Source organism: Natrix helvetica (genome assembly GCF_964273705.1).
Source record: "Natrix helvetica genome assembly, chromosome: 2".
Classification (NCBI taxonomy): domain Eukaryota; kingdom Metazoa; phylum Chordata; class Lepidosauria; order Squamata; family Natricidae; genus Natrix; species Natrix helvetica.
In genome coordinates this window covers 11,436,803-11,463,138 of record NC_138552.1, presented here as the reverse complement: position 1 = coordinate 11,463,138, position 26,336 = coordinate 11,436,803, and the positions used below count along the sequence as shown (strand labels likewise).

The 26,336-nt window shown below is 44.8% G+C and overlaps 1 protein-coding gene across 2 annotated transcripts in view; it reads right to left on the bottom strand.

The window, feature by feature from the left end:
- MAPK4 (mitogen-activated protein kinase 4) overlaps window positions 1-26,336 on the bottom strand; it is a 130,833-nt gene that overhangs the window by 46,074 nt on the left and 58,423 nt on the right. For both annotated transcript variants that reach the window (XM_081942542.1, XM_081942543.1), the window contains exons 2-3: window positions 16,975-17,246; window positions 14,820-15,391 (exon numbers count right to left, since the gene is read on the bottom strand). In XM_081942542.1, coding sequence (XP_081798668.1) covers window positions 14,820-15,365 — 546 coding nt within the window. In that variant the 5' untranslated portion in view covers window positions 15,366-15,391; window positions 16,975-17,246. The remainder of the gene's footprint in view (window positions 1-14,819; window positions 15,392-16,974; window positions 17,247-26,336) is intronic.

Sequence of the window (26,336 nt, the reverse complement as noted above, 5' to 3'; positions counted from 1 at the left end):
AATTTATTCCGAGATCTTGGGGCACCAAAAAAACACTCGCACAGTTTGCAAGCCCTGTCAGCAGGTGGACGGTGCGAAGGTCGACCTGTGTTTGTGCGATTTAAAGCAAGATCAAAAGCCCAGCTGCACCGAAGAAAGAAATATTGGAGAAAAAGGCTTGGCAGGGGGCCCCATAAACAGGACAGCAGGAGCCAAACTTGACTCGTGCGGGCCAAGAGGGAATGCCAAACTTGTTTCCCTTGCCAAAAATCACAGTCACCCAAAAGCTGAGGTTCATGATTGCCCCTCATGCTCTCCTAAAAGTGAATAAAAAGTCTTGCTTTTAACTTGTGTGTCCTAGAACCAAGATCACGTGAAGTGTTAATAGCACTTTATAATGTCTTGGTAAGGCCACACTTGGAATATTGCATCCAGTTTTGGTTGCCACGATGTAAAAAAGATGTGGGGACTCTAGAAAGAGTGCAGAGAAGAGCAACAAAGATGATTAGAGGCAGGGGTGAGTTCCTGCCAGTTCTAACATCTCCTATAGAAGAGGTTCTACAAATCTACAGTGCCGTTTAGAACCGGTTCCAGCTCCCTCCCCCCGCCAGTCCACACATCATCAAGATGAAGAGCGAGAGGAGGAATTCTGGGAGCTGAAGTCCACAAGTCTTAAAGCTGTCAAGTTTGAACACCCCTTGGTTTTTTTTAAAGGGTTAAGGATGCAAGGGTCTTGTAACTTAACAGCTTTAAGACTTGGGTGCTTCAAATGCCAGAGTTTCTGAGCCAACATTTTAGTTGCTAAGCAAGGATGTTGTTAAGTGAGTCTCATCACATTTTACAAGTTGGCCATGCCCACCCAGTCACATGGCTGGCAAGCCACTCCCACCTGGTCACATGGCCAGCAAGCCACTCCCACAAAGCAGGCTACACCTACAGAAGAGGTTCTAAAAATTTCAAAACCCACCACTGATTAGGGGACTGGAGGCTAAAACATATGAAGAACAGTTGCAGAAACTGGGCATGGCTAGTCTAGTGAAGAGAAGGGCTAGGGGAGACATGATAGCAGTGTTCCAATATCTCAGGGGTTGTCACAAAGAAGAGGGAGTCAAACTATTCTCCAAGGCACCTGAGGGTAGAACAAGAAGCAATGGGTGGAAACTAATCAAGGAGAGAAGCAACTTAGAACTGAGGAGAAACTTCCTGGCAGTTAGAACAATTAATCAGTGGAACAGAAGTTGCCTCCAGAAGTTGTGAATGCCCCAACACTGGAAGTCTTTAAGAAGATGTTGGATAGCCATTTGTCTGAAACGGTATAGGGTTTCCTGCCTAGGCAGGGGGTTGGACTAGAAGACCTCCAAGGTCCCTTCCAACTTTGTTATTCTATTCTATTCTATTCCATTCTATTCTATTCTGTCTATTACTTTTGTTGTTGCGGTTCAAAAGAGGGCAAGTACAACCTCGGTGAGAAAAAAAAATCATCCTTAATCATCCGTACAATTAAAAGCAATTCGCACCACAACACATTAAAAACAACAGCCAAAGAATAAAGCACCACTTCTATTTTCCCTTTCTCCCTTTCCTCTCCTTTATAACCGGGCATGGCCAATCACTGCGCCTTGCTTTTGAGAAAGCCACTTTCTGTTTTATTTTCTTTTATTTTCCTCACTAGGCCTGGCAAGTAATCGAGATTGCTAAGCCAAAGCTCTTTACAGGCAGCTTTGCAGTGATTCCCCCTCCCCTGTTTTAATTGCTAATGTTCCCTAAAACAAAAAGAATTCGGTAAAGCACCACCATATATGGGCCGATAATGAGTTTCCAGACACCGTCCAGCGTCAAAAGGGTTTCAATGGATCCCTTCTTCTTTGCCAGGAACTCATTCATAAACCGAAACAAAGTCGTCTTTTTGGAGAAACGCTGGGATTGCGCCTGTGGATCAACACACACACACACACACACACACACACACACAACCACGTGGCAGCTGCCAGGTTTTCCGTTTTTAAAGAAAGTTTCTTTTAATGAAATGAATGGGATGGTGGCATCAGTCATAAACAATTTCATTTGGAATCCATCCCAGGGCCATTGCTCCAAATGGGGGCCATAAGCCTTCTTAGAAAAGAAAGGAGGTTTGACAGAGTGTATACAACGATCGCACAATATCAGAGGTGATATTCAGCAGGTCCTGATCAGTTCTGGAGAACCGGCAGCAGAAATTTTTGAGTCGTTCGGCCAATCAGCAAATACCACCTCTGACTAGCCCCGCCCCCATCTATTCTGCCATCTATACTGCCTCCTGAGTCCCAGCTGATCAGGAGGGAATGGAGATTTGACAGTATCCTTCCCCTGCCACGCTCACCAAGCCATGTCCACAGGACCGGTAGTAAAACTTTTTGAAGCCCACTGTTCTGACCTAGGCTTTCTGACGCAGTACAAAGCACATGCTTAGTCCCAAAAGCCCTCTTTTTCTTTCAACGGCTGTGAATTATGTTCATTCACAGCCCATAATGAGTCAGAAATAGTTTGTAAAGAGTCCGACAAAAGTCTGCCAAAGTCTTTCGGGATAAGACTGATAAGCATCCACCTTTATCTCCCTTGAAACGCTGCAAAACACCTAATTGCCAATTAGCTTTGCAAGGCCACACAGAGCAGAGTCAAAACAGAGCTACAGAATTTAAACCGTCCAGAACGAACGAAGTTGCTTCCTGCAAAGGCTCACGTGCCTTTGCTCCTCCTTTATGTCTTATGGGAGGGGCCAATCATTTCCAAGCCTTAGTCCTGAGTCACCCCTTTTGTCATAACTGCTCTTGCCTTCTGGCAGCTCTGCGCATGCATGCACTGGGAACAGGCTCCTGTTCCTCTTCCCCACTGATGTCCGATTCTGGAGGCAGCACATAACTTCTAGAGGACCATGGCCCCTTCCCTGCCTCCGACGCAGAGCACTCGTCCGAGCCTTCCCCAGACTTACCAGCAGCAAATTGATTGGATTTAATTTCAGAGGTGATCAGAGCACTGTTAGGAACTTTGAAGGCCAACCTGCATTTTCTCTTATTATTACCACATTTCAGACGGTTTGTTAGTGAAGGTCTAATTATAATTGCAGGTAGTCCTCGACTTATAACCACAATGAATCCCAAAGTTTATGTTGATAAGTGAGAGAGTTGTTAAGTGAGTTGTGCCCCATTTTACAACTCACTTGTCGCAGTCGTTAAGTCACTACAATTGTTAAGTTGGTAACACTGTTGTTAAGTGACTTTGGCTTCCCCGCTGACTTTGGCAGAAGGTTGCAAAAGGTATGACCCCAAGGACTGGTGGTATTCTAACGGTTTGCACTGGTTCCAGTGAGCCGGTACTTCTGGTGAGCCCACCCACCTCTGCCCTTTCCTGTCCTATATTTCCATTTTTTAGCTCAGCTGATTCACGTGGCACAGTGGATTGCCGCGGGTCAACTTTTTCACTCACAGGCACTGACACAGAGTTTTTAAGCTTAAAATGGACAGTTTTGAACGCTGCACACATGCAAAGCATGTTAGGCGAGCATGCACGCAAAGCACGCCCTCACCAAACTGGTTGTTAAACAGGTTGCATCCCACCACTGATCCCAAGGCTCTGCAACTGTCATAAATATGAGTCAGTTGCCAAGGATCTAAATTTTGATCATGTAACCGTGGGGATGCTGCAATGGTCGTAAGTGTGAAAAACAGTCATAAGTAACTTTTTCAGTGCCATTATCACTTCAAACGGTCACTAAATGAACTGTTGTAAGTCGAGGATTGCCTGCCTTACACACACACACACACACAAACAAACAAGCCACGTTCTGCTATTTCTCTGCCTTGATTAACTTTGGCACTTGTTGAATCTGCCTTTGCATATTTGCACTTCTCTGAAGATACATAATATTTTTTCTGCATCTGCTAACATTTTGCAGACTTTACTCCAATTTGTAGTCCAGGGAGAAAAGTATAACGCCATACAGGTAGTCCTCAACTTACAACCACAATGGAGCCCAAAACAGTTGTTAAGCGGATCACTGCAGTTGTTAAATTAGTAAATAAGATTATCAAAGGCCTGGAGACTAAAACATATGAAGAATCGCTGCAGAATTTGGGTTTGGCCAGTCTACGGAAAAGAAGAATGCACACTATAATATTTGTTTTTGTTTTTTTTTCCTCCTTCCTTCTTTTTTTGTATTTACTATGTTTGTATTATTTGTATTTTAAAAAATATATAAAAGAAAGAAAGAAAAGACAATGAGGAAATAAAAGAAAGAAGGAAAAGAAGAATTAAGGGCGACATGATAGCAGTATTCCAGTATTTGAGGGAATGCCATAAAGAAGAGGGGGTCAAATTATTTTCCAAAGCACCAGAGGGCAGGGCAAGGAACAATGGTTGGAAACTAACCAAAGAGAGAAGCAATCTGAAATTAAGGAAAAACTTCCTCAAAGTGAGAACAATTAGCGGAACAGTTTGCCTTCAGAAATCATGGGCACTCAATCACTGGAGGTTTTTAAGAAAAGACCAGACGAGTTCCGGTTCCGGTGGCGGCGGCAACGGGCAGCTCCTTGCCCGCTCCGGCTCCCCGGTGGGCTTCCCCACTCCTTGGGGGGCACAGGACACCCCGCAGAGGGGTCCTGCCGGAGGGGCGGCATCGCGGAGAGCTCCTGCAGCGGCGGCGGCCGGCGGGAGGTCTCTCGCGCGCCCAAGGCACCGGGGAGCAAGATCGGAGGGCGCTTCGCGTTTCTGCGCCTCGCGCCTCGCTAAAGCCGACTGGAGAATGCAACAATAGAAGGAAGCAGCTGCAGTGCAGTGAGGTTGCTTCTCTCTTCATTCCCTATCTTGCACGAAGAATTACTCAGCTTTCTTTAAAACAACTTTCGGAGCATTCTGGAGGCGCGGCTGGAGGGAGGGGGTTTCCCCCCCCCCCTTGGACAAGCGGCGAGGAACAATTTTGCTCTCAGCCCCCGGGGAAGGAGGAGGGGGGAGAGCCAACGAATGAAGCCTCACCCAGGTTGAGATGATTTTCTCCTCAATTTAATTTTACATATTACTGTGATTTGAGGACTTTTGGAACTTTTTAAAACTTTGTTATGCCTCTGTGCCCAAAACTGGCAGGGCAAGATGGCACACTTCCGTTGTCTTTATGAACTGTGAAACCTGACTCCACCTTGAAATTCAGGCTTCCGGTCTTTGTCTCCGTGTCTCCCAGAGGAAACTCTTATGGATTGGTATTTTTTGAACTTTCTAGGGGAAACTTTTCATCTATTGCCAGACTTATTCGAGAGACTCTCTTCTGCCTGGTTCTTCTGCTCCCGGAACTCACCTGGCTACCCTTCTTTTCTAACTGTTTATCTTATATATGGACTGAACTTCTAATGTTATAAAGGATGGCATCCAAAAGACCTCCTCCTGGAAAACCTGGCTTTGCCACATCTGCTCCAACATCTGCAACATCCAGTCCAGCCACACAGTCAAAAATAACAGAACTGATGCAACCTAAGACTACAGAGATGGACTTTCAACAAATGCTTCAACAAATTTTACAGGGCCAGGAGGAAATCAAGAAACAGCTAAGGGAAATGAAAGATGAAATTAAAGAAAATCAAGCCCAAATTTATAAGAACTCACAAAGACTGAATCTTGTGGAAGGGGGGGGGTGGAGGAGGTGTGGGGGGGGGGGGTAGAAGCTGTGCAGAAAGGGAACAAAGATCTTGACATCCAACAGATGAAATTAGAATTTGAGAGAATGTCCTATTACCTTAGATTTCAAAATGTTATAGAAGAAGATGGGGAAAACATAAGGGACATCATGACAAACATCCTGGCTGACTACACACACAAAGAAAAACAACAGATGGGGTGGGATATAGACCTGGTTTATAGAGTGAACTCAGCTTATGCTAGAACACACAATGTACCCAGGGAGGTTCACATTAAATTTCTTAGAAAAAGCACAAGAGATGAAATTCTGGGTGTACAAAGGGGGCAAGCATTGACATATCATGATATGGAGATAACCATTCTGAAGCAGATCCCTAAGAAGATTAGAGAAAAAAGGAAGAATTATTCGCAATTAGCGAATAAATTATACCAGAAAGGGGTGTGGTTTAGATGGTTGATGCCTGAAGGTATGCTGATATTCTGGGAGGAGACAAGAATCAGAATCAATTCACCCATAGAGGCGCAGGCCTTTATGGGAAAAAATAAAACACTCCTAGAGAAAACACCAGACATTACAACGGACACGCAGGACACGGGAGGGGCCAGAGCTCTGCCAGTGGAGGGAGATGGGGCAATAGCAAGAAGACTCAGATCACAAAAATAAACAAGAAAATCATATTATTATAAACTGACCGAAAGTGATAATGGAATTATACTTGGATTTTATACTGTAATGTTTAATTTGATTGAATTTAGTAATAGAACTAATATGCTGATTGTAATCAATTATATACCAATGCATTATATATAAATGTATACTATGGGTATGGAGGGAGGGGCGCCTTTCACATTTTGCAACTGCCAAAATTTGTATACCTGTCCATTTACCCTTTTCCCTATAAATGCTGAAAAACCAATAAAATTTTATTATATTTAAAAAAAAAAAGAAAAGACCAGACAACCATTTGTCTGAAATGGTACAGTCCAGGGGTCGGCAAACTTAAACACCCAAAGAGCCATTTGGACCCGTTTCCCACAGAAAAGAAAACACCGGGAGCCCCAAAGGTCCTAACCGGAAGCCCCCTGTTCAATTCTGGAGCTGAACGGAAGTTCAGTTCCCCCACCATAGAGTCTCCTCCTAGTGCGGCGTACTTATTCCTCTGCCTGTCATAACCGAAAGCCCTATCAATTGTGGAGACAACTGGAAAACCCTCCCCTTGCCATAGAGTCTTCTCCTGGCGCACTGTGCTTCTCTCCCCCCCCCCCCCCACCGGAAGCTCCTCTCAAAATTGTGGTGCCGACCGGTGATGGAGCCACAGCAGTGGGAGGAAAGGGCCACATGTGGCTCCAGAGCCGCAATTTGCTGACCCCTGGTATAGTCCCTTGCTTGAGCAGGGAATTGGACTAGAAGACCTCTAAGGTCCCTTCCAGCTCTAGTCCAGCCTAGCCTAGTCTAGTCTAAACACAGGTGTTAAGTGAATCAGGTTTCTCCCATTGACTTTGCTTGACCGAAGGTCTCAAAAGGCAATCATGTGACCGCAGGACACTGCAACCGTCATAAATGTGAAGCATCCGAATGTAAATCACGTGGCTGCGGGGCTGCTGCAACGGTCATAAGTATGACAAATGGTCATATGCCTCTTCTTTCAGTGCTGTTGTAACTTCAAACGGTCAGTAAACAAACTGTTGTAAGTCAAGGACTACCTGTACTGGCTGTGCAACCATCCTTGGGTGGTTTAATTAAGGTGATCTTGTTAATTAATCCGGGGGGTGGGGGGTGGCTGATTGAAAAATGAAGGCTCACATTTACTTGCACCCTATGTCAGAGTTTGTTGCATGAATTCAAATCCAGAAAGCACACACAGATAACTGATTCAGCTGGATTTCATTAACTTTGTTATATATATAAGAATAGATGAATCAATGTACAATGCCAACAGGTGGTTCTTCCGAGTAAACACAAGGCAGGAGAGTTACAGGCAAACACAAGCAGTTAGCTTCATTTCACCAGGCAATCCCAGACAGACTGCTTGTTTACTTCTCAGAGCAGCAGACTGCTTAAGTTTCTGTTTCAATTCTTTGCACAGACTCAGATCTGTTTAAGCTCCCATTGGCTGACTTAGTTGCTATGCCTATTCATTGGCTGACCTTGTTCCCATGTCTCTCCCAGTCATGAATATTTTAACACCCTACAGAATTGGTCTGTTCCTTGAAGTGGCACAGAAAAAGCCAGCTCCACGTTTTCCACTATAGCCTTTCAGATATTTGACAGATGGCTATCATTTTTCTCCTTCGAACTCAGCACAACAATTCATTCCATTTCGGCTGTTTTTTCGGAGACATCCAATTACCCACATACTGAACGCTTCACTGTGTTTTGACAGAATGTTTTTCTTGTGCCGAAGGTGAAGTGATGCCACATGGACCGGGGATCTGTCGGCTCAATTATTAAATGCCACCAGAGACTGATCTTCTAAGCATCTTCTAGTGGCTCCCAATTTCAGCCAGACAGCTGAAACTAAGAGAAAAATCCACTTGAAAATAATATTTTCAATGACCACGTTTCTGCTGCCCGGAGCTGCAACTATGATACTTTTCAGTATTACGTAGTTAGTCTGTGACTTACGACCACAACTGAACCCAAAATTCATGTCGTCAAGCAAGACCTTTTTTTTAAAGTGAGCAGTGGCATCTGAGTTTAGATGGTGCCGGCAGTCCTTGATTTATGACTGATCACTTAGCGACTGTTCAGAGTTCTGCAAAAATTGATGGAGTCGGCAGAAATGGCTAAATGGATAAAAGAAAAGAAAAATCGGTACTGTTGTGTCTACTTGGAAACCACTTCTGGACTTTGTGCTTGAGGTGGGGGAAAAAAATAAAAGCTTTGATTTTGGGTTTTACCGATTAGATAGTTTGTGCTTTTGTGCATCTGGACAAAAGCACGCTATCCACTGAGCAAGGCAAGCTGACCACAGAGTTAAGACATGAGTTGGGAGAAGAGGTGGCTGGATCTGATGCTTTCCAATATGCCCCCCAATTCTCTTCTTTGATCTCCCACCTCTAGGGAGTGAGGGGAGCCAAGGTCTTTGCAAAACGCTTAGCGTTTTGTTCCCGTTTTCTTCGGGGTTTCTGAAAAATCCAAAGCAAACTGTGTCAGAAGCGGACAGACGCAAGGGAGCGTTCCCACTGGCAGTGACGTGTTTTCTTAAATTAGGGAAGACAAAATATAAATATGTAAAACTGGAACACCCTCCTGTTAGCTTGGGGCATCTGGTAGTGGGAGGAAGCAGCCGTGCTTCAAACTGGAAATTCCCCTGCCATCTGGCAAAAATTGAATTCTCCCTGCTCCAAGGTAGCTCCTGGTTAAGCTCCATGCAGCAAATCGCCTGTTTTCCAGCCCTTTGCAAGGTCCCCTTGGTTCTCGATCACGGCAAAAAAAATATTTTTTTTTACCTCTATTTAGACCTTTCCCCTGCCCCCCACTTTCCATACATACGGCGTGGAGGGGAGAAAAATAAAAACAATTTTCACAACTGCCTGACAAAGAAGGTAGGGCTTTCTCATCCCGTTGGCTGCGGCTTCTGGCAGGTGCGAGCTGGCATCTCCATCACGGCCCTGTTATTAATCCCATGGATGAGCTCCGAAAAAGGTAGTAATTTACTCACAGGAGCATGTAGCCGGTTTCCTATCATTATCTTTTATTCCCTGATGAGAAGATGGTACCCTGTTTAAAGCCATTACTTTCTTTAGCCGCATAATGAAAAACCGAAAGATCAGGTTCTTCTTTTGCTGCTATTTTAAAAATTCCAAATTGTCATTCTCATTCATTCTCTTTCTCTCTCCCTCCCTCCCTCCATCCCTCGCTCTCTCTTTAAATAAATGAAGCCTGCATAACATGTGTTATTCTGTTTAGCATCGTTTCATAAGTGAACTCATTCTTCTACCTCGGCTGCAAGATGTTTGCAAGGGAGACATGGCAGCAGATTGGGGATAGGAAGTGTGATGCTTTTAAAAGCTTTGACTTGTTCTCTAAGGCAAGGGTGGCAAATTCAAGGCCCAGGGGCCGGATTGGGCCGCAGAGTGTTTACATCCGGCCCATGGGGCCGCCCTGGAAACAGCAAAGGACCAGCCCGCAGTGCTTCTACCAGCGAAAACGTACTTCACGAGGGCTGAACGTGCCCCCCCAAACTTCGTTTTTTTTAAGTTCTGAGGTAATGAGACGAGGAGGCTACTGAACGGTTAACTGTTTATTTAAACTCTAGCAAAAACAGAACAACAACAGACCGGCTGACAGCTATTTATACTGACAGCTGTCAGACCGGTAACCAATGGGAGAACGAGAATTGTCCCGCCAAGGATTTGGCTCAGTTGGACCAATCAGGGGTGAGCAGCCGAGCGCCACCTGCTGGTGGACGCTCTTAGTACATAACAGTTTTCACTGGCAGAGGGTTGCGGGAAGCTGTCGCAGCCGAAAATGGAGCTCGGGAGTCTGTTTTTTGCTGGCAAAGTGCTCAGGCAACCACGGGCTCCCGACACGAGTCGAGCTGGCCACGCCCACCCTGGCCACGCCCACCCCAGCTCCCCGAGGTCAAACACAACCCTGATGCGGCCCTCAATGAAATCGAGTTCGACCACCCCTGCTCTAAGGCATCAGAGGACAGGACAAGAAGTACAGGGAGTCCTCGACTTACAACGGTTCATTTAGTGACAAAGGAACTGAAAAAAGCGACTTATGCCTGCTTTCGGCACTTACGAAAGTGGCAGCATCCCCGTGGTCACGTGATCAACCTTCAAACCCTTGGCAACAGGTTCACACGTATGACCAAGGTCACGTGATCACCTTTGGCGACCTTCTGACAAGCAAACTCAACGGGGAAGCCAGATTCCCGTAACAATTGTGTTAACTAGCTTAACAACTGTGGTGATTCAGTTAACAACTGCGGCAGGAAAGGTCGTAAAATGGGGCAAAACTCCCTTAACACGTATCTCACTTAGCAACAGAAATTTGGGGCTCAGTTGTGGTCGTACGTCGTGGACTACCTGTATAAAAAGATTTCAAAAGGCAAAAAGAAATAGAAAGTTGGAGATTCAAGGGCTATAAAATACTGAAGGTGTAGGGTGGGGTGGGGGAGAAAGGGAGCAGAAGATTAATTTTTAATTTTTAATTTAATTTTATTAAATTTATAGACCGCCCCCTCTCCCCGAAGGGACTCGGGGCGGTGTACAGACCACACAATAAAAACAGTATACAAAATTAAATATTTTTAGATACCCGTAAAATCAGATTAAATAATAGGCTGTACAGTATGATTAAAAATTAAAACAACCTAAAAAACCTACCCCTAAAAATTTAAAATACAGGCTAGAGGGACACAAAACTACAGTTAGGCCAGGCCAGCTAAGTTGAACAGGTGAGAAAAAGGTGAGAAAAAGAACAGAAGAGAAAAAGAGAAAGTGAAACCAGGAATGGAGGGTCCAGGATAAGGGATTGTTGACATCTTTAAAACAGGTTGCAACATTTTTTCGCAGAGTCCACTTTGCTAGCCAAAAATGAGATATAATTTCATTAAGGAGAAGGAAAACCTGAGTTCCAGTCTTAGTTTGAAGGTGAACATTTGCTGGACGACCACTGGTCAGTCCCTCTCTCTCTCTCTCTCTCAACCCTAGGTAGAAGGAAAAGGTGAACCATGAAATTATAACATACGATACTCTGCGGATTTATGAATCAATTGATAGGAATCAAAGCAAGTCAAGGATAGGAAGAGTAGAACAAAGCAGAGCAGAAGACAACAGAACAGTACAGAACAGAAGCAGAGCAGAGTAAAGCAGAACAGAACAGAAGAGAACAGAATAAAATAGACTTGGCTTTATTTGACCAAGTTTGATTAGACACACAAGGAATTTGTCTCCGGTGCAGAAGCGGTCAGTGTACACGGAAAGTTGCCATTTTAACTTTTTGCTTCCACTCTTCTGATGCACACTGAATGCAGATTTCTAAAATTATATGATAATTAATGATTGAGTGTCTCTCCCCCCTCCCGCAAATATATACAGACCCCCCTTTCCGATCCAAAAGCGGGATATTTCTAATTACGAGCAAGGTTGCTGCCCCATGCTTTGCTTGCTTCTGATTGACTCCCAGAAAAACTGGATTGTACACCAAGAAAAAGTAGAAAAAAAAAATTTCCCCTATGTATTCACGTTCCCAAAATCCAGGCAGTGATACAGTGACATCATCCAAGAGGGGTGGAATTTTTAACCCCCCAGATGCTGGGTAGATCTTTGATATCCCAAAGGTGTTTTTTTTTTCAAGAGGCAACTGGATTTCCTGGTTTTTCTTTGAAGACATTTCGCTTCTCATTCAAGAAGGTGAAGAAACTTCTTGGATAAGCAGCGCAACATCTTCAAAGAAAAAACAGAAAGTGAAAACACAGTTGCCTCTTAGGAAAAGCACCCATTGGGACATCAAGACAGAAGGTAAATAAAGCTATGATCTTCTGATATGAGTGCCCAGGGGAAGAAATCTTGACATTGTTATGGCCTGCCAGTGGCCAGCGGAGCTGGTGACAGACTCAGACAGTGAGGAGTTTGGGGAGGAACATGGGCCAGTCCTGGAGTCTGGGGAAGCCTCTGATGAGGGCTCTGCATCAGAGGCAGAGATGGGGTCACGGCCATCCAACAGTTATCAGCTGCCTTCGGAGTTGGAGATCAGTGGGGCAGAAGAACAGCTGGAGCCTGTTCCCAATGTGCGCAGAACTGCCAGGAGAAGGGAATGGTTAAGGAACAAAGGCCAACTCGGGAGCAAAGGCACAGGTGAACGGCCCCTCCCAGAGGGAATAAAGAGGAGCAAAAGGGGAGTGGAGTTTGCAGGAGACTATTAGTTCGTGTGAAGATTTGTTTGTGACTCTCAGAGACTCCTTGCCAAGTATTTTCTTGTACAGCAGTTGCGTTTGGAAGATATCGGCCTGGCAGCTCTCCAAGGCTGATAAGGTCTGTGGTTGTAAATTCATCCTTGAAAGACTGTTTGCCAGGACTTTGCTGGATGTGAATGAGAGGAATTCACATTAGCTTAATAAAAAGGGGTTTTGTGGGGACAAGGAGTCTCCTTCGTGATTTGATTGAAGCCTAGGTTAGAACAGACAAATAGCTACATCAGCTACAAAGCTCTGATAGCTTGGCAGGATATATATGTCAGAGCAGGAATTTACTTAAGCATTACTGGAGAAACAAGAGATTTCTAACAGAAGAGAAGAAGAAGAAAATATCAGAAAGGACCCAACTCCCTCTGCAATTAATTAGCACAATATGGTCCCCCATCTTTGTTTAATCCCTGCAGCAAACGCCTCTTGTTTCTTTTGAGTCTGCAAAAGGTAAGAAGCACATTTGCTAGGAAAGCGGCAATAAGCATCTTTCATGAGCCAAATGACAGATGCACGGAATGGTACAAGGAGGCCCCTTTTTTTTTGTTTTAGCAGCATGAGGTGTGATAATAGTTACAATACCAAATATTTACTAAAATGTCTGCCTTGTTTAAACTGGCACATTTATTTTAACAGTAGGAGGTGGGAGACATTCATATCTTTCTCAAGTTTACACCCAATTGCAAGATGCATGCTTTCAAGCTCTCTTTTATCTGTTGTAATTATGATGTGCCATTTAACATGATGCTCCGTAGAGTTAACACTATTATTTGAAGGAGACCGTTTAATTCCTGCGGTGTCTCTGCTGAGGGACAAGGATTTGGGATGAAAGCACTGATGTGCCAGCAGAACTAGTTTACCTGTTGAATTGGGACTTTATGCCAATACACATGAAAGCATCTTACTTTGTAAAGACATTAAGGTGTGGACAAGAGAGCATGAGAATGGAGAAGACTTCCATCGGTGATCACAAATAGTTTAGGGGTCGGCAACTTTAAGCACTCAGAGCCACAAAGGTCCTAACCGGAAGCCCCCCATTCAATTCTGGAGCCGACCGGAACACCGGTTCCCCCATCATAGAGTCTCCTGCTAGTGCATCCTTTTTCCTCTACCTGTCCTAACCGAAAGCCCTGTCAATTGTGGAACCGAACGGCAACAGGGAGCCGCAGCAGAGGGATGAAAGAGCCACACGTGGCTCCAGAGCCACGGGTTGCTGATCCCCGGTCTAGTTTAATGAAAAGAAGGACTAGGAGTGATATGACAGCAGTTTTGCAATATCTAAGCCGTTCACAAAGAAAAGCGGGTCAAGCTATTCTCCAAAGCACCCGAAGACTGCACAAGAAGTAATGGATGGAAACTAATCAAGGAGAGAACTAACCTGGGAATAAGGAGAAATTTCCTAACAGTGGGAACAATTAATCAGTGGAATGACTTGCCTCCAGAAATTGTAAGTGCTGCAACACTGGAAGTTTTTAAGAAGAGATTGGACAATTTATCTGAAATGTTAAGGTTTCCTGCTTGAGCAGGAAGTTGGACTACAAGGCCCCCAAGGTCCCTTCCAACTCCGTTAATCATTATTCTGTTATTATTCCGCCATGGTGGCACAGTGGTTAGAATGTAATATTGCAGGCTAATTCTGTTGACTGCCAACTGCCAGCAGTTCAAATCTGACCACCTCAAGATTGGCTTAGCCTTCCATCCTTCCAGGATTGATAAAATGAGGACCCAGATTGTTGGGGGCAATAGGCTGACTCTTTAAACTGCTTAGAGAGGGCTGCAAAGCACTGTGAAGCGGTATATAAGTATAAGTGCTATTGCTATTATAAAACACAGAAATGTCTAAATGTGTTGCTGGAAGAAACAAATCTCGCAAAGCCCAAGTACCGTACTTTTTGAGTTGCACCTTTCCCCCCCCCAAAAAAGAGGGTGAAAATCTGGGTGCATCTTATACACTGAATACAGCATTTTTTGCCTACCGAAACCCCGTCCCCTTTGCAAAAATGGATGTGCAGAGAGTTTAGGAGGCTTCCAGAGTGCTCCTGGGAGCTGGGGAGGACAAAAAAGAGCAAAAAAAGGCCACTTTTGCTCATTTTTGCTCCCCCCCCAGCCCCAGGAGCACTCTACAAGCCTCCCAAAACTCTGAATGCCTCCCCCCTTTTTTTGCAAAAAAAATTGAGGTGTGCAGAGGGTTTGGGAGGCCTGCAGAGTGCAAACGAACATCAATTGGATGAAGTTAGGATAACAAATGCAAGGCCATACCTTGTGTGAATAATGTTGGTCCACAACTCGGGCCAATCCAAAGTCACCAATCTTTAACACCAGGTCATTCGTATTGATGAATATGTTGGCTGGTTTTAAATCCCTGTGTAAGACGTTGGCTGAATGGATGTATTTCAGACCCCTGAGCAGCTGGTACATGAAAAGTTTGGCGTGTTCTTCTGAAAGTGCCCCTTGCTCCAGCAGACGGGCCAAGTCAGTCTCCATGTATTCCTGGATGATGTACACCATGTTGAATTTGAACAGGTCTCCTTGGAGGTCCGCCCCTTTGGGCCCCAAGACGTCGTAGACCTTCACAATGTTGTCGTGATCCAGTCGGCGGATGATCTTGATCTCCCGGAAAGCATGCTTCAAGCTCTGCGCATCGTTGATGGCGATCTTTTTCACGGCGACTTTGCAGCAGCTCTTGCTGTCGACGGCAGACAGAACCAGCCCGTTCACGCCGAAGCCCAACGGCCTGAAGTTGACGAATCGGCAACCCAGATCATAACCGTAGACGCTTGCAATGTAATCACACTTCTCTGCCATGGTGCAGGGTCTACTCCTGCTTCGCCCTGTAATAAAATCCCAGTAAGTGAAACAGTCTCCCATTACCCAGGTGGTATGAATTAAAACAAATCTTCATTCTTAACCATTACAATTTCCAATTTGTCATGTTGGGGGCCCATCAGATCAAAGGAGAAGCCACCAAATCAAAAGAGAAGACATTCATTTCAAAAGTATCCATTTTTAGATTGCATCTCCCAAGTGTTTTTCCAAACTTTTTGGCACCAATTACAGAGAAGATGAGAGAAGGCTGGTGTTGTGACCTGTCAGCCACCGGCCCCTCCATCAGCCGAATCAGAGGAGAAAGAGGCAGGGTCAGCATCAAGTCAACTTGAGAGCTCCGAGGGGGAAGAGGGAATGGAGCTATCAGAGATAAGAGACAGTGGTGGAGCCTGGGCCATCCATCAGCCCTCAGATAAAGAGTTAACAGCCCCCAGGTCTGGAGGTGGCTGATGAGGAAAAAGAGGAACAACTGAGTCCATTCTGTGGATGCACAGAAGGCAGAGGAGAGGAGAGCAGTGGAAATCTACGGGCCGGTCCTTGGGACAGAAGAGCCACCGCTGCTAGCGAAGCCCTACCCTATCTCTGGGGATAAAAGGCCAGGGGCAGAGATGAATACATGTGAAAGACAACTATTCATCTCCCTGCTGGACGGACTTATTAGCCTGCGGTGAGAGAGAGAAACTTTTTGCCGGGGCTGCTGGCGCTCCTAATAAAGGAATCTTTGAGTTAACTTCAGAGGGTTTGTTGTGTTTGGGGAGCTGGGTCAGAACAGCCGGCTCTGCTGGTATGCACGTATCCTAGGAGCAGCACCTTCCACCATTGCCAAGACTGTCTACCAACTAGACGTCAATGGCCAGCAACCTCCAGGGCGCCCAAAACAGAGATGGCAAGATACCATCAACAAAGATATGTAAACTGCATGCCTGCACCCTGGAGACGCAGCCGATCGTGCAACGTGGCGTTCAATAATATGAAAAGCGGACCCTGCACTTGCGGGAAGATACTACGACAGTGATGGGGAGCCTTTTAGACACCAAATGCCCAAACTGCATGCGTGCATGCTCAAACTGAAAGGTGCACGGACATGCGTGCATGTGCAGACATGCGCATGCATGCAGAGATGTGCAGCCGTACACATACACTGACATGTGCGCGCGCATGCAGACAAATACATGCAGAGGCCCGAAGGCCAGCTGGTCAGCGCGGCAAGAGGTAAAATCTTTTTCTTTCGTGAGCTTCTGTTTGCAGGGAAACAGAAGCTCATGAAAGAAATGCCACAAAGATCTAACCTGGGGTGACGGCGCATGTGCTAGCAGAGACAGCTCTGCGTGCCAACGGTTTGCCATCATGGCACTAGGAAGAAGAAGATCTGCAAGTGTTTTTCCAAAGTAAACTTGCTAACTTAAAAGCATCCATTTAGATGAGGGATTGGGTGAAAAAAAACACCTAGTTTTAAATGATTCTCCTCATCTTTCAATTCCTGGAAATGCAACATAATGAACTTTATATTCTGGAATAAGTTTAATATCCCACTGGCTTTGGCAGATATTGACTTTTGGCTGCATACTTTGGAAATCAACGTTTATACCTGAAACGTCTTTTTTTCATGGGCTCCGTCTGCAGTTTTCTTGAGCGAGACCAGAATGAAGGTTGATATTCATTCCTTAATACAAGATTAATTTCCAGTCCCATCCTCACAAGAAGATATATTTGGCCCTCCTCTGTCAATTGAACGCAAGACCACAGATGTCTATCCTAGGCTTTTCCCCGTTTTTCTGAATTTTGTTCTTGATGATGGATTCCTCGTTCACTTTTCATTATGTCTCTCTCTCTCATCCTGACTCGTGATCATCTTTCTTCCTGTAAAGGGAGAAAAAAACCCATACAATTAATATATTTTATAATAATAATTATTTTTTATTTAAATGCCGTCTTCCTGAAGTTCACCTTGCCTAAGGAAAACACAAATGAGATGGGCAAACACTTTTCAGAAACTCAGGTCTTATCCCTGTGATAAAAGGTGTGATGGTAGAGCATCATGTTGTAAATCTTCCAACTCCTTTGAAAGTTCACGAAATATCAATGGATATGAAAATATGCCCCTCTCTGTTGATCACACTGTTGAATAAGTAAGAAGGAGAGAAAAAAAGTTAAGGAACCAGCTCCCAAGTTCATGTGGTCATCTTTTGTGATCATCTGACAAGCAAAATCAATGGGGGAGCCAGATTCATTTAACAACCAGGTTACTAACTTATCAACTGCAGTGATTCACTTAGCAACGGAGACAAGGAAGGTTGTAAAATGGGGCAAAGCTCACTTAACAGATGTCTTAACAGCAGAAATCTTGGTTGTAAGTCAAGGATTGCCTGTGCTTTGCAGAGCTGGCCCCTTTTAGGCCTATTTTAGATCACAAGCATGGAAGTGACCCCTTTACATAATTAAAAGCGTGTGCAAGAAATTCAATTGGCTGTCACAAGTAGAAAAAAGTGTCTCTTCTTTCTTTCTTTCTTTTTTAGATCTCTGTTGCCCTTCCTATCTTTCTCTAATGCTGCTGCTTCTCATGGCAACAGCAGTTGTTCTCCACCAAAAGTTCTTCTGCCCCACAAGATCACCGATTTAATACTGGGCTAGAATGCCAGTCCACATTTAATCCCACTCCCCGCTTAATTTAATGAAGGAGAGCTTATTTTAGCATTCCTTTCAAAACAGGAGAGACTCTCGGTTAACTGGTACATCATGTTCTTGTATTCATGGAGTGATAAGTTGGCCAAAGGGGGGGGGGGGTGTCTGTGTGTGTACATCCTGTTTTTCATTGTACCATCATGCCTCTAAGGACAACAAGCTTGTTTATTTGTTGGAACTGAATTTAGGAGGTGCAGGGCTTGGTACTACGGCTTTGTCCTATAATTGAAAGGAATGTTTAGAAAACAAGAAAAATACACAGAATCTACTACGGCACTGCCCTACTTTACACACGCAGCGACACACACACCAGAGGTGGGATTCAAATCCCAGTGGTGTTGGTTGGCTCATGCTCTCGTGTGCGTGCTTGACGCTTCTGTGCATGCACAGAAGTATCCAGGCAGGTGGGCAGAGCCTCCCGCCACCACCACTACCGGTTCAGCCGATCCGGCTGAATCGGCAGCAACCCACCTCTGACACACACGCACGCATGCACACACACGCACACACAGCAAGAGTCTACAGGTGTTTATTCAAACTCTCAAACAGGTCCTTGGAAAGCACCCCCGTTGCACAGGTCCAGATTCCGAGCTCGGCACAGCAAGAGTCACTGCACAACAGAGTCCAACACACAAAGTTCAGGAAAGCAGTCCAGGAGTCCAAAGGGTCAGGATACAGGGCACAAACAGATAAGGCACAGAAGTGGGCCCGTTGCTCCAGCAACGTTCAAGTTCTCAGAGCGGGATTAAGAAGGCAACACGATGCAGCCCTTCACGAGAGGTGAGCTTGCCTCCTCATGAGTTGTCTAGCTGACCATCGTTGTGACGGTCTCCTCTCTGCTCTATGTGTCCTTGGATGAGGAGCCACCACGTCCCTATGACAACTAAGCAGTAGTTGAAATGCAATGTTTCTGGTTACAGGTTCCTAGGATGTATATCACCTTGGATATCTTTAAAAAAGCAGTTGGCTACACTTAGGAAGAAGTATTAGAGAGCCTCTTGATGTGGGTAAAGAAGGAGAGTGCAAAAGTTGGCTTAATGTTGAACATTAAGAAAACTAAGGTCATGGTATCTGGCCCTCTGAATTCCTGGCAAATAGATGGAGAAGAAATGGGGGTAGTGACAGGTTTTATTTTCCTGGGCTTCAAGATCATCGCAGATGGGGACTGCAGCCAAGAAATTAAAAGACGCTTGCTTCTGGGGAGGAAAGCTAGGCAAATCTAGACAACATACTAAAAAGCAGAGACAACACAAGTGTATATAGTCAAGGCTATGGTTTTCCCAGTTGCAATGTATGGCTGTGAAGGTTGGAGCATAAGGAAGTCTGAGCACCAAAGAATGGAGGCCTTTGAACTCTGGTGCTGGAGAAGACTCCTGCAAGTCCTTTGGACTGCAAGGCGATCAAACCGGTCAGTCCTAGAGGAGATCAACCCTGACTGCTCTTTAGAAGGACAAATCCTGAAGATGAAACTCAAATACTTTGGCCACCTAATGAGAAGGAAGGACTCACTGAGAAGAGCCTAATGCTGGGAAAGATTGAGGGCAAAGAAGAGGGGGACAAAAGAGAATGAGGTTGCTGGATGGAGTCACCGAAGCAGCAAGTGTGAGCTTAAATGGACTCCAGAGGATGATAGAGAACAGGAAGGCCTGGAAGAACGCTGTCCATGAGGTCGCGATGGGTCAGACACTGTTAAAATATTCATGACTGGGAGAGATATAAGAACAGGGTCAGCCAGTGAATAGGCATAGCAACTAAGTCAGCCAATAGGAGCTTAAACAGATCTGAGTCTGTGCAGAGAGTTGAAACAGAAACTTAAGCAGTCTGCTGCTCTGAGAAGTAAACAAGCAGTCTCTCTGGGTTTGTCTGTTGAAATGAAACTAATTGCTTGTGCTTGCCTGTAACTCTCCTGCCTCGTGTTTACTTGGAAGAATCACCTGTTGGTATTGTACATTGATTCATCTATTCTTATGTATATAAAGAAGTTAATGAATCCGGTGAATCAGTTATCTGTGTGTGCCTTCTGGATTTGATTTTTCTGCAATGAACTCTGACAGATACGACTTTGCACCTAACAACAACAACAATTAGGGACTACAAGAACTAATGGAAGAAAATCTACCAATCCAGAGGCTGGAGGACATTAGACAGATGGTCCCTGCTTGCATTTTAATCTGCTTGGAGGCTTCTAAGGAGGCTTTTAAGAAGAATCTGCAACCATGACAAACAAAGTAGATTTTGCTTGCTTCTGTGCGGCTCCTCTGATGTCCTCCTTCCCAGCTCCCAAGAGGAATGATCCAAACTTTGAAATTACGAGGGTTGAAGGGAAAAGACGAGAAATTGTCCCTGGCTCAGATTATAAAAGGAAGCTCATAACTATCTCAGCAGATTCTGTTCGCGATGAGCAGCAAGCTAATAGAAAACGTACATTGCCATTCTCCTAGCCCAGGGGTGTCCAAAATTGGGAACTTTAAGACTTGTGGACTTCAACTCCCAGAATTCCCCAGCCAGCAGGGCTGGCTGGGGAATTCTGGGAGTTGAAGTCCACAAGTCTTAAAGTTCTCAAGTTTGGACACCCCTGTCCTAGCCCAATCTACTTTCATAACAGCTTTCAGGAAGAAGGGGAAGCTGATAGGCAGCTGGGAAGATGCTGCACTGAAGCTACCAACAATTGCATGCCCCAAATAATGGAAGATGCATCAAATGGTTTTGCTCTTGAGGTGTCTTTCAAAAGCAGTGCCACCAAAGTGATCCAGTGGGTATGTTCTACAGCAGGGGTCACCAACCTTCTGGACCTCAGGGACCACTAAATTCATAATTTTAAATCCCGCGGACCACTAATATGATCTGCCTAATGATCGGCTGGGTGGGCGTGGCAAGGTGGTCAGGTGACAGGCTGGGCGTGGCCAACTTGATGTCACTCAGGTCGAGGGGTGCCTTGCCAGCCTCTACTCGCCACTCCTCACCTGCCCGTCTGGGCTCCTTAGGGCCCCAACAGGAAGCAGTTGCTAGAGCTAAGCAGCCACCAGGAGAAAGAGTTGGCAAAACAGCTCAGTTCAAATTGGATCTGGCCAAGGAGGAGGCTCAGCAGAAGCACCTCACTGAGGACTACGAGCATAGGCTTTCCAAGCAGAGGGAAGACCTGTGGGAGTTCAAGGCCAGGTGCCTGCGCCTGGAGGCTCAGCGGGCTGAGATGGTCAGCCAGTTCCAGGCCATGATGAGGTGGCCGTCCGGCTCTTCGCCACCAGTGGCACTTCTCTCCAGCCTTTACCCAAAGCCCAACACCAGAAGTGTGAAGCAGACCACAAATCGGAATTTCTGCCCCCCCCTCTGACCCACACAAAAAGACCCCGAAGATGGAGACTCTCTGCAGCAACACAAGCGTTCACTGCACGTATCCGTCCCAGGGGCCGTAGTTTGAGGACCCCGGATTTAGTGCAATATAAAAAATGCAGATAATTTTTGTGCAGGCCACCCAAATTTTCTCACCGATCACCAGTTGGTGACTGCTGGTCTCCAGCATTCGAGTGAAAAGGGTAACCAAGAATCAGCCTCTGATAATGACCTCATATTTTTGCAATGCTGGCTGATTACAGGTTATATTTAGCAACAATCCCTGTGCCAAATGAACAGAGGCCAACAGGGAGATAACAGATACATACACGCAATATAGCAACAGCCAGCAGGACTGCGGTAATAGACATATGGGCACAATCTCCAGTGTTTATATGGCATAGCAGCCATCACACTAACACACAACCAGGTGTTCCACCCTGTGAGAGAACCAGACAGCATCTCACATTTCACCTTAAAGTTTGTCAATAAAGCACATTCAGAGGACAATCCTAAGAGATCAAAACCTCTATGCCTTTTTAAATGGTGGTGGGGGGGAGCATTTTAGCCTATTTAGCTTCTTGATGGGGTAAGGAAAGATGTGCTGAAAACTACCTCCAAAGTAGTTTAAATTTGCTCTTTAAATCAAAAACCATAAAGGTGTTTGGAGAGGGCAAAAACATTAGACAACGGTTGTGAGGCACCCTGAAAGTGGCCTTCCTTCCTTCCTTCCTTCCTTCCTTCCTTCCTTCCTTCCTTCCTTCCTTCCTTGCTTTCTGTATATTTCAGCCCATCTCTCTCTGTGGAGGCATCTTAATTCCACTTTCCTATCTCCACTCTCTACACCTACTATAATATATTTTTAAAAACACAGGTCATAATTTTGACTTGCATATCAAACATTGACATCAATTAAAGAGAAAACCTCCTCTCTCTTTCCCCCTCTCTCATTTTCTCTCTCTCTCTCTCATCCCCTCTTTCTCATTCTTTTTCTCATTCCCCCTCCCACCCACCCTCTCTCATTTCCTCTAATTTCCCCCTCCCTCTCTCATTCCCCCCTCTCATTCTCTCATTCCCGCTCTCTCACTCTCTCTCATTCCCCCCTTGCTCATTCTCTATTTCTCATTCTCTCATTCCCCCCTCCCCCCTCTCTCATTCTCTCTCTCTCTCTCATTCTCTCATTCCCTCCTCCCACCTCTCTCATTCTCTCTCTCTCTCATTCTCTCATTCCCTCCTCCCCCCTCTCTCATTCTCTCTCTCTCATTCCCCCTCCCTCCCTCTCTCTCATTCTCTCCCTCTCTTATCTCCCTCCCTGTCCCTCCCCCCTGTCTCACTCACACTTACACACACACACATACACAACCTTGAAGAAGATGCATATGGAAGTTAATCACAGGTAATATGACCTTCACGTATTGACCATTCTGCAAACCTCTACGACAGCCTTTCTCAACCACTGGTCCCTTGAACTTCAACCCCCAGACCTCACCATCCAGCATCTTCAAGTGGCTGAGAGTCACTGCTCTATAAACAGAAGGCAAGCACTATATCTACTTGGACCCACACAGATGGAGTCTCTGAATGGATTGATTGACATGCTGAAATGAACTCAAATCCATAAGACTAAAGAGCTGTTAGTGATCTAGTCCCAAAGTTACTTAGCTGATTAGTCACAGTGAAAAAGAAGTGGCAGAACAGGACTTTCATCCACCTCTTCCAGTAGTCTACAACCAAGTCCTGTTGTTGCTCATTGACACTCCTCTTTCGACTGTCCAGTAGGGGATGTTCTCGGAGAGCCAAATTTCACACAGATGAGCCTTCCTGCCCACCGGCCACCATTGTGGATAAATATGTTTAGAAGTGCATACACACATGACAAAAATGTAAATGCAAATACTCTTGCTTTCCATTGGGTAACAAAGCATGCCAAGAGTTTGTTTCTGCAGTGGCAACTAGGAATCTCCATCTAAGATCTTCTATGAGACTTGATGGTTATTTTCAAGCAATTCATTCATTTCAGACAGGAACGGTTCTGAGATAGAGACTTCAACATCACATGGATTTTGAACAATCCACTTCACCGAAAAGTATTCTAAAACTCTATGAGAAGAAGGGCCTGACTCCAATGAGCAGTTCAAAAGCACTTAAAAATGCAAGTAGAAAAATAGGGACCACCTTTGGCGAGAAGGTAACAGCGTTCCGTGCGCCTTTGGCGTTTAGTCATGCCGACCACATGACCATGGAGACATCTTCGGACAGCACTGGCTTTGAAACGGAGATGAGCACCTCCCTCTAGAGTCGGGAACGACTAGCACATCTGTGCAAGGGGAACCTTTACCTGTACTGAAACTCCAAATATTCCCCACCCACAGTCCCAGGTGGGAGAAGGCAGCTTTAATCACTGTTTTCAGAAGCCTAGCCAAGTTTTGCTTAATAAGTGCATTCTGGGTATTTCCCTCTCCACTCACTCACTCACTCAGCCACCGCTGTTTAAAAGGGTGTCTGGAGAAGCCTGATCCATTGCAAGCATAATTGAGCAGAATTTCCAGGGAATTCAAAGTTCAGCAGTTCATCATCCGAAACACGACACGGTTTCATTCTTGGCTGGGAAGCTGCCACTTCTGGCAGGGATGCCAAACATTACATCATGTAGATAAGCCATTTAAAGGACAGGTCGGATCTGCAGAACTGCTTACCAGGGAGATTAAGGGAAAATCCATATGTGGCTGCTAATGAGATCGTGACTGATCACTTTGCAAGGCTGGGTTCTAAGAATGGAGTAGCTTTCGCTAAGCCAAAATCCCCTAAGTTTCTGCGAGATCATCTGTGACCTAGGCGCATTAAAAAAAAACTGCCTCCTAACTTACATAGACTTTGCATTATTTACGAGTAAAGGTGAAATGCAAGGAGTCTAAAGCTGGTCCCTGCATCCATTGGTGTGGTTTTTTTCTATAGTTAGAATAGAATAGAACTCTTTTTATTGGCCAAGTGTGATTGGACTACAAGGAATTTGTCTTCGGTGCATAAGCTCTCAGTGTACATAAAAGTTATAAGTGATAAATCATGATCATAGCCATCATAAGAATACATTCATCTAGGCATAATACCAGAGGGGTATAAGAAAGATGTGCTTTATCTAATTATACATGTACTAACCGTGGCACGTATAACTTATGCGCAGTATTGGAAAAAAGAAACTACACCCTCAGAGTTAGATATATTTAGGAAAACGTGGGCCTGTGCGGAAGCAATAGGCTCACCCTCGAATTAAAAAATAAAGGGGAATTGGAATATTATGAAGTTTGGAACAGATTTTATTATTGGTATAAGACAAGGTGACAAGACTGGAACAAACTGTAAATAATGTGATTGGATAGAAGGATAGATAATGTATTAAGTAGGCTAATAGTTACTGGATGAGATTATCTGTACATAATGTGATTGTATGATCACTACGACTTAGCGGGGCTGCACTGCTTTACATGTAAAAACAATAAACATATATATATATATATATGTATGTATGTATGTATGTATGTATGTAAGTAAGTATGTATGTATGTATGTATGTATGTATGTATGTGTATATATATATATATATATATATATATATATATATATATATATATATATATATATATATATATATATATATATATATATATATATATATATATATATATATATTAAAAAGAATACATTCATCATAAATCATATGTGTTGTGGCCTGCTAGCGGCCAGCAGAGCTGGCGGAGGACTCAGACAATGAGGAGGTTGGGGAGTAACATAAGTCAGTCCTGGAGTCTGGGGAAGGCTCTGATGAGGACTTTGCATCAGAGGCAGAGATGAGGCCAGGGCCATCCAACAGTTATCAGCTACCTTCGGAGTCGTAGGTAAGTGGGGCAGAAGAACAGCTGGAGCCTGTGCAGAGCTGTCAGGAACAATTAAGGAACAGGGGTCGACTCGGGAGTAAAGGCACAAGTGGACACTGAATAGCCCTTCCCATAGGGAATACATAGGAGCAAAAGGGGAGTGGTGTTTGCAAGAGACAATTAGTTCGTTTATTAGTGTGAAGATTTGCTTATCTGAGTTTGTGCCTCACAGAGACTCCTTGCCAAGTATTTCATTGTACAGTGTTGCGCCTGGAAGTTATCGGCCTGGCAACTATCCAAGGACTGATAAGGTCTGTTGTTGCAATTCACCCTTGAAAGACTGTTTGCCGGGACTTTGCTGGATGTGAATGAGAGGAATTCACATTAGCTAAATAAAAAGGTGGGGGTTTTTCGGGACAAGGAGTCTGTTTCGTGATTTGGTAAAACCAAGGTCAGAACAATACGATACTTAGTGCTAATCATAGGATACTAGTTAATTCCAGTTAATCTGGAGAGCCAGTTTGGTTTCGTGGTTAAAGGTATGGATAGTTCTCCACTTACAACAGTTACAACAGCACTGAGAAATGTGACTTATGACCATTTTTCACAGTTACGACCTTTGCAGCATCTCCATGGCTACATGATCAAAATTCAGATGCTTGGCAACTGGTTCATAGTTATGACCGTCGCTGATCCCCTTTTGCAACCTTCTGATGAGCGAAGTCAATGGGGAAACCAGATTCACTTAACAACTGGCTTGCTAACTTATCAACTGCAGTGATTCTCTTAGCAACTGTGGCAAGAACGGTTGCAAAATTGGGGCAAAACACACTTAACTAATGTCTTGCTTAGCAACTTAAATGTTGGGCTCAATTGCGGTCGTACGTCGAGGACTACCTGTATTGGGATAGAAATCAGGGAGGCGGTGCGTTCCAGTTCTGCCTCAGGCGTAAAGCCAGTTGATGATTTTCAGCCAGTCCCTCTCACTTAGCCCTAGGAAGGAGGCAATAGTAAACCACTTCTGAAATCTTGTCAAGAAAACTGCAGGGGATTTGCCAGGAGACAA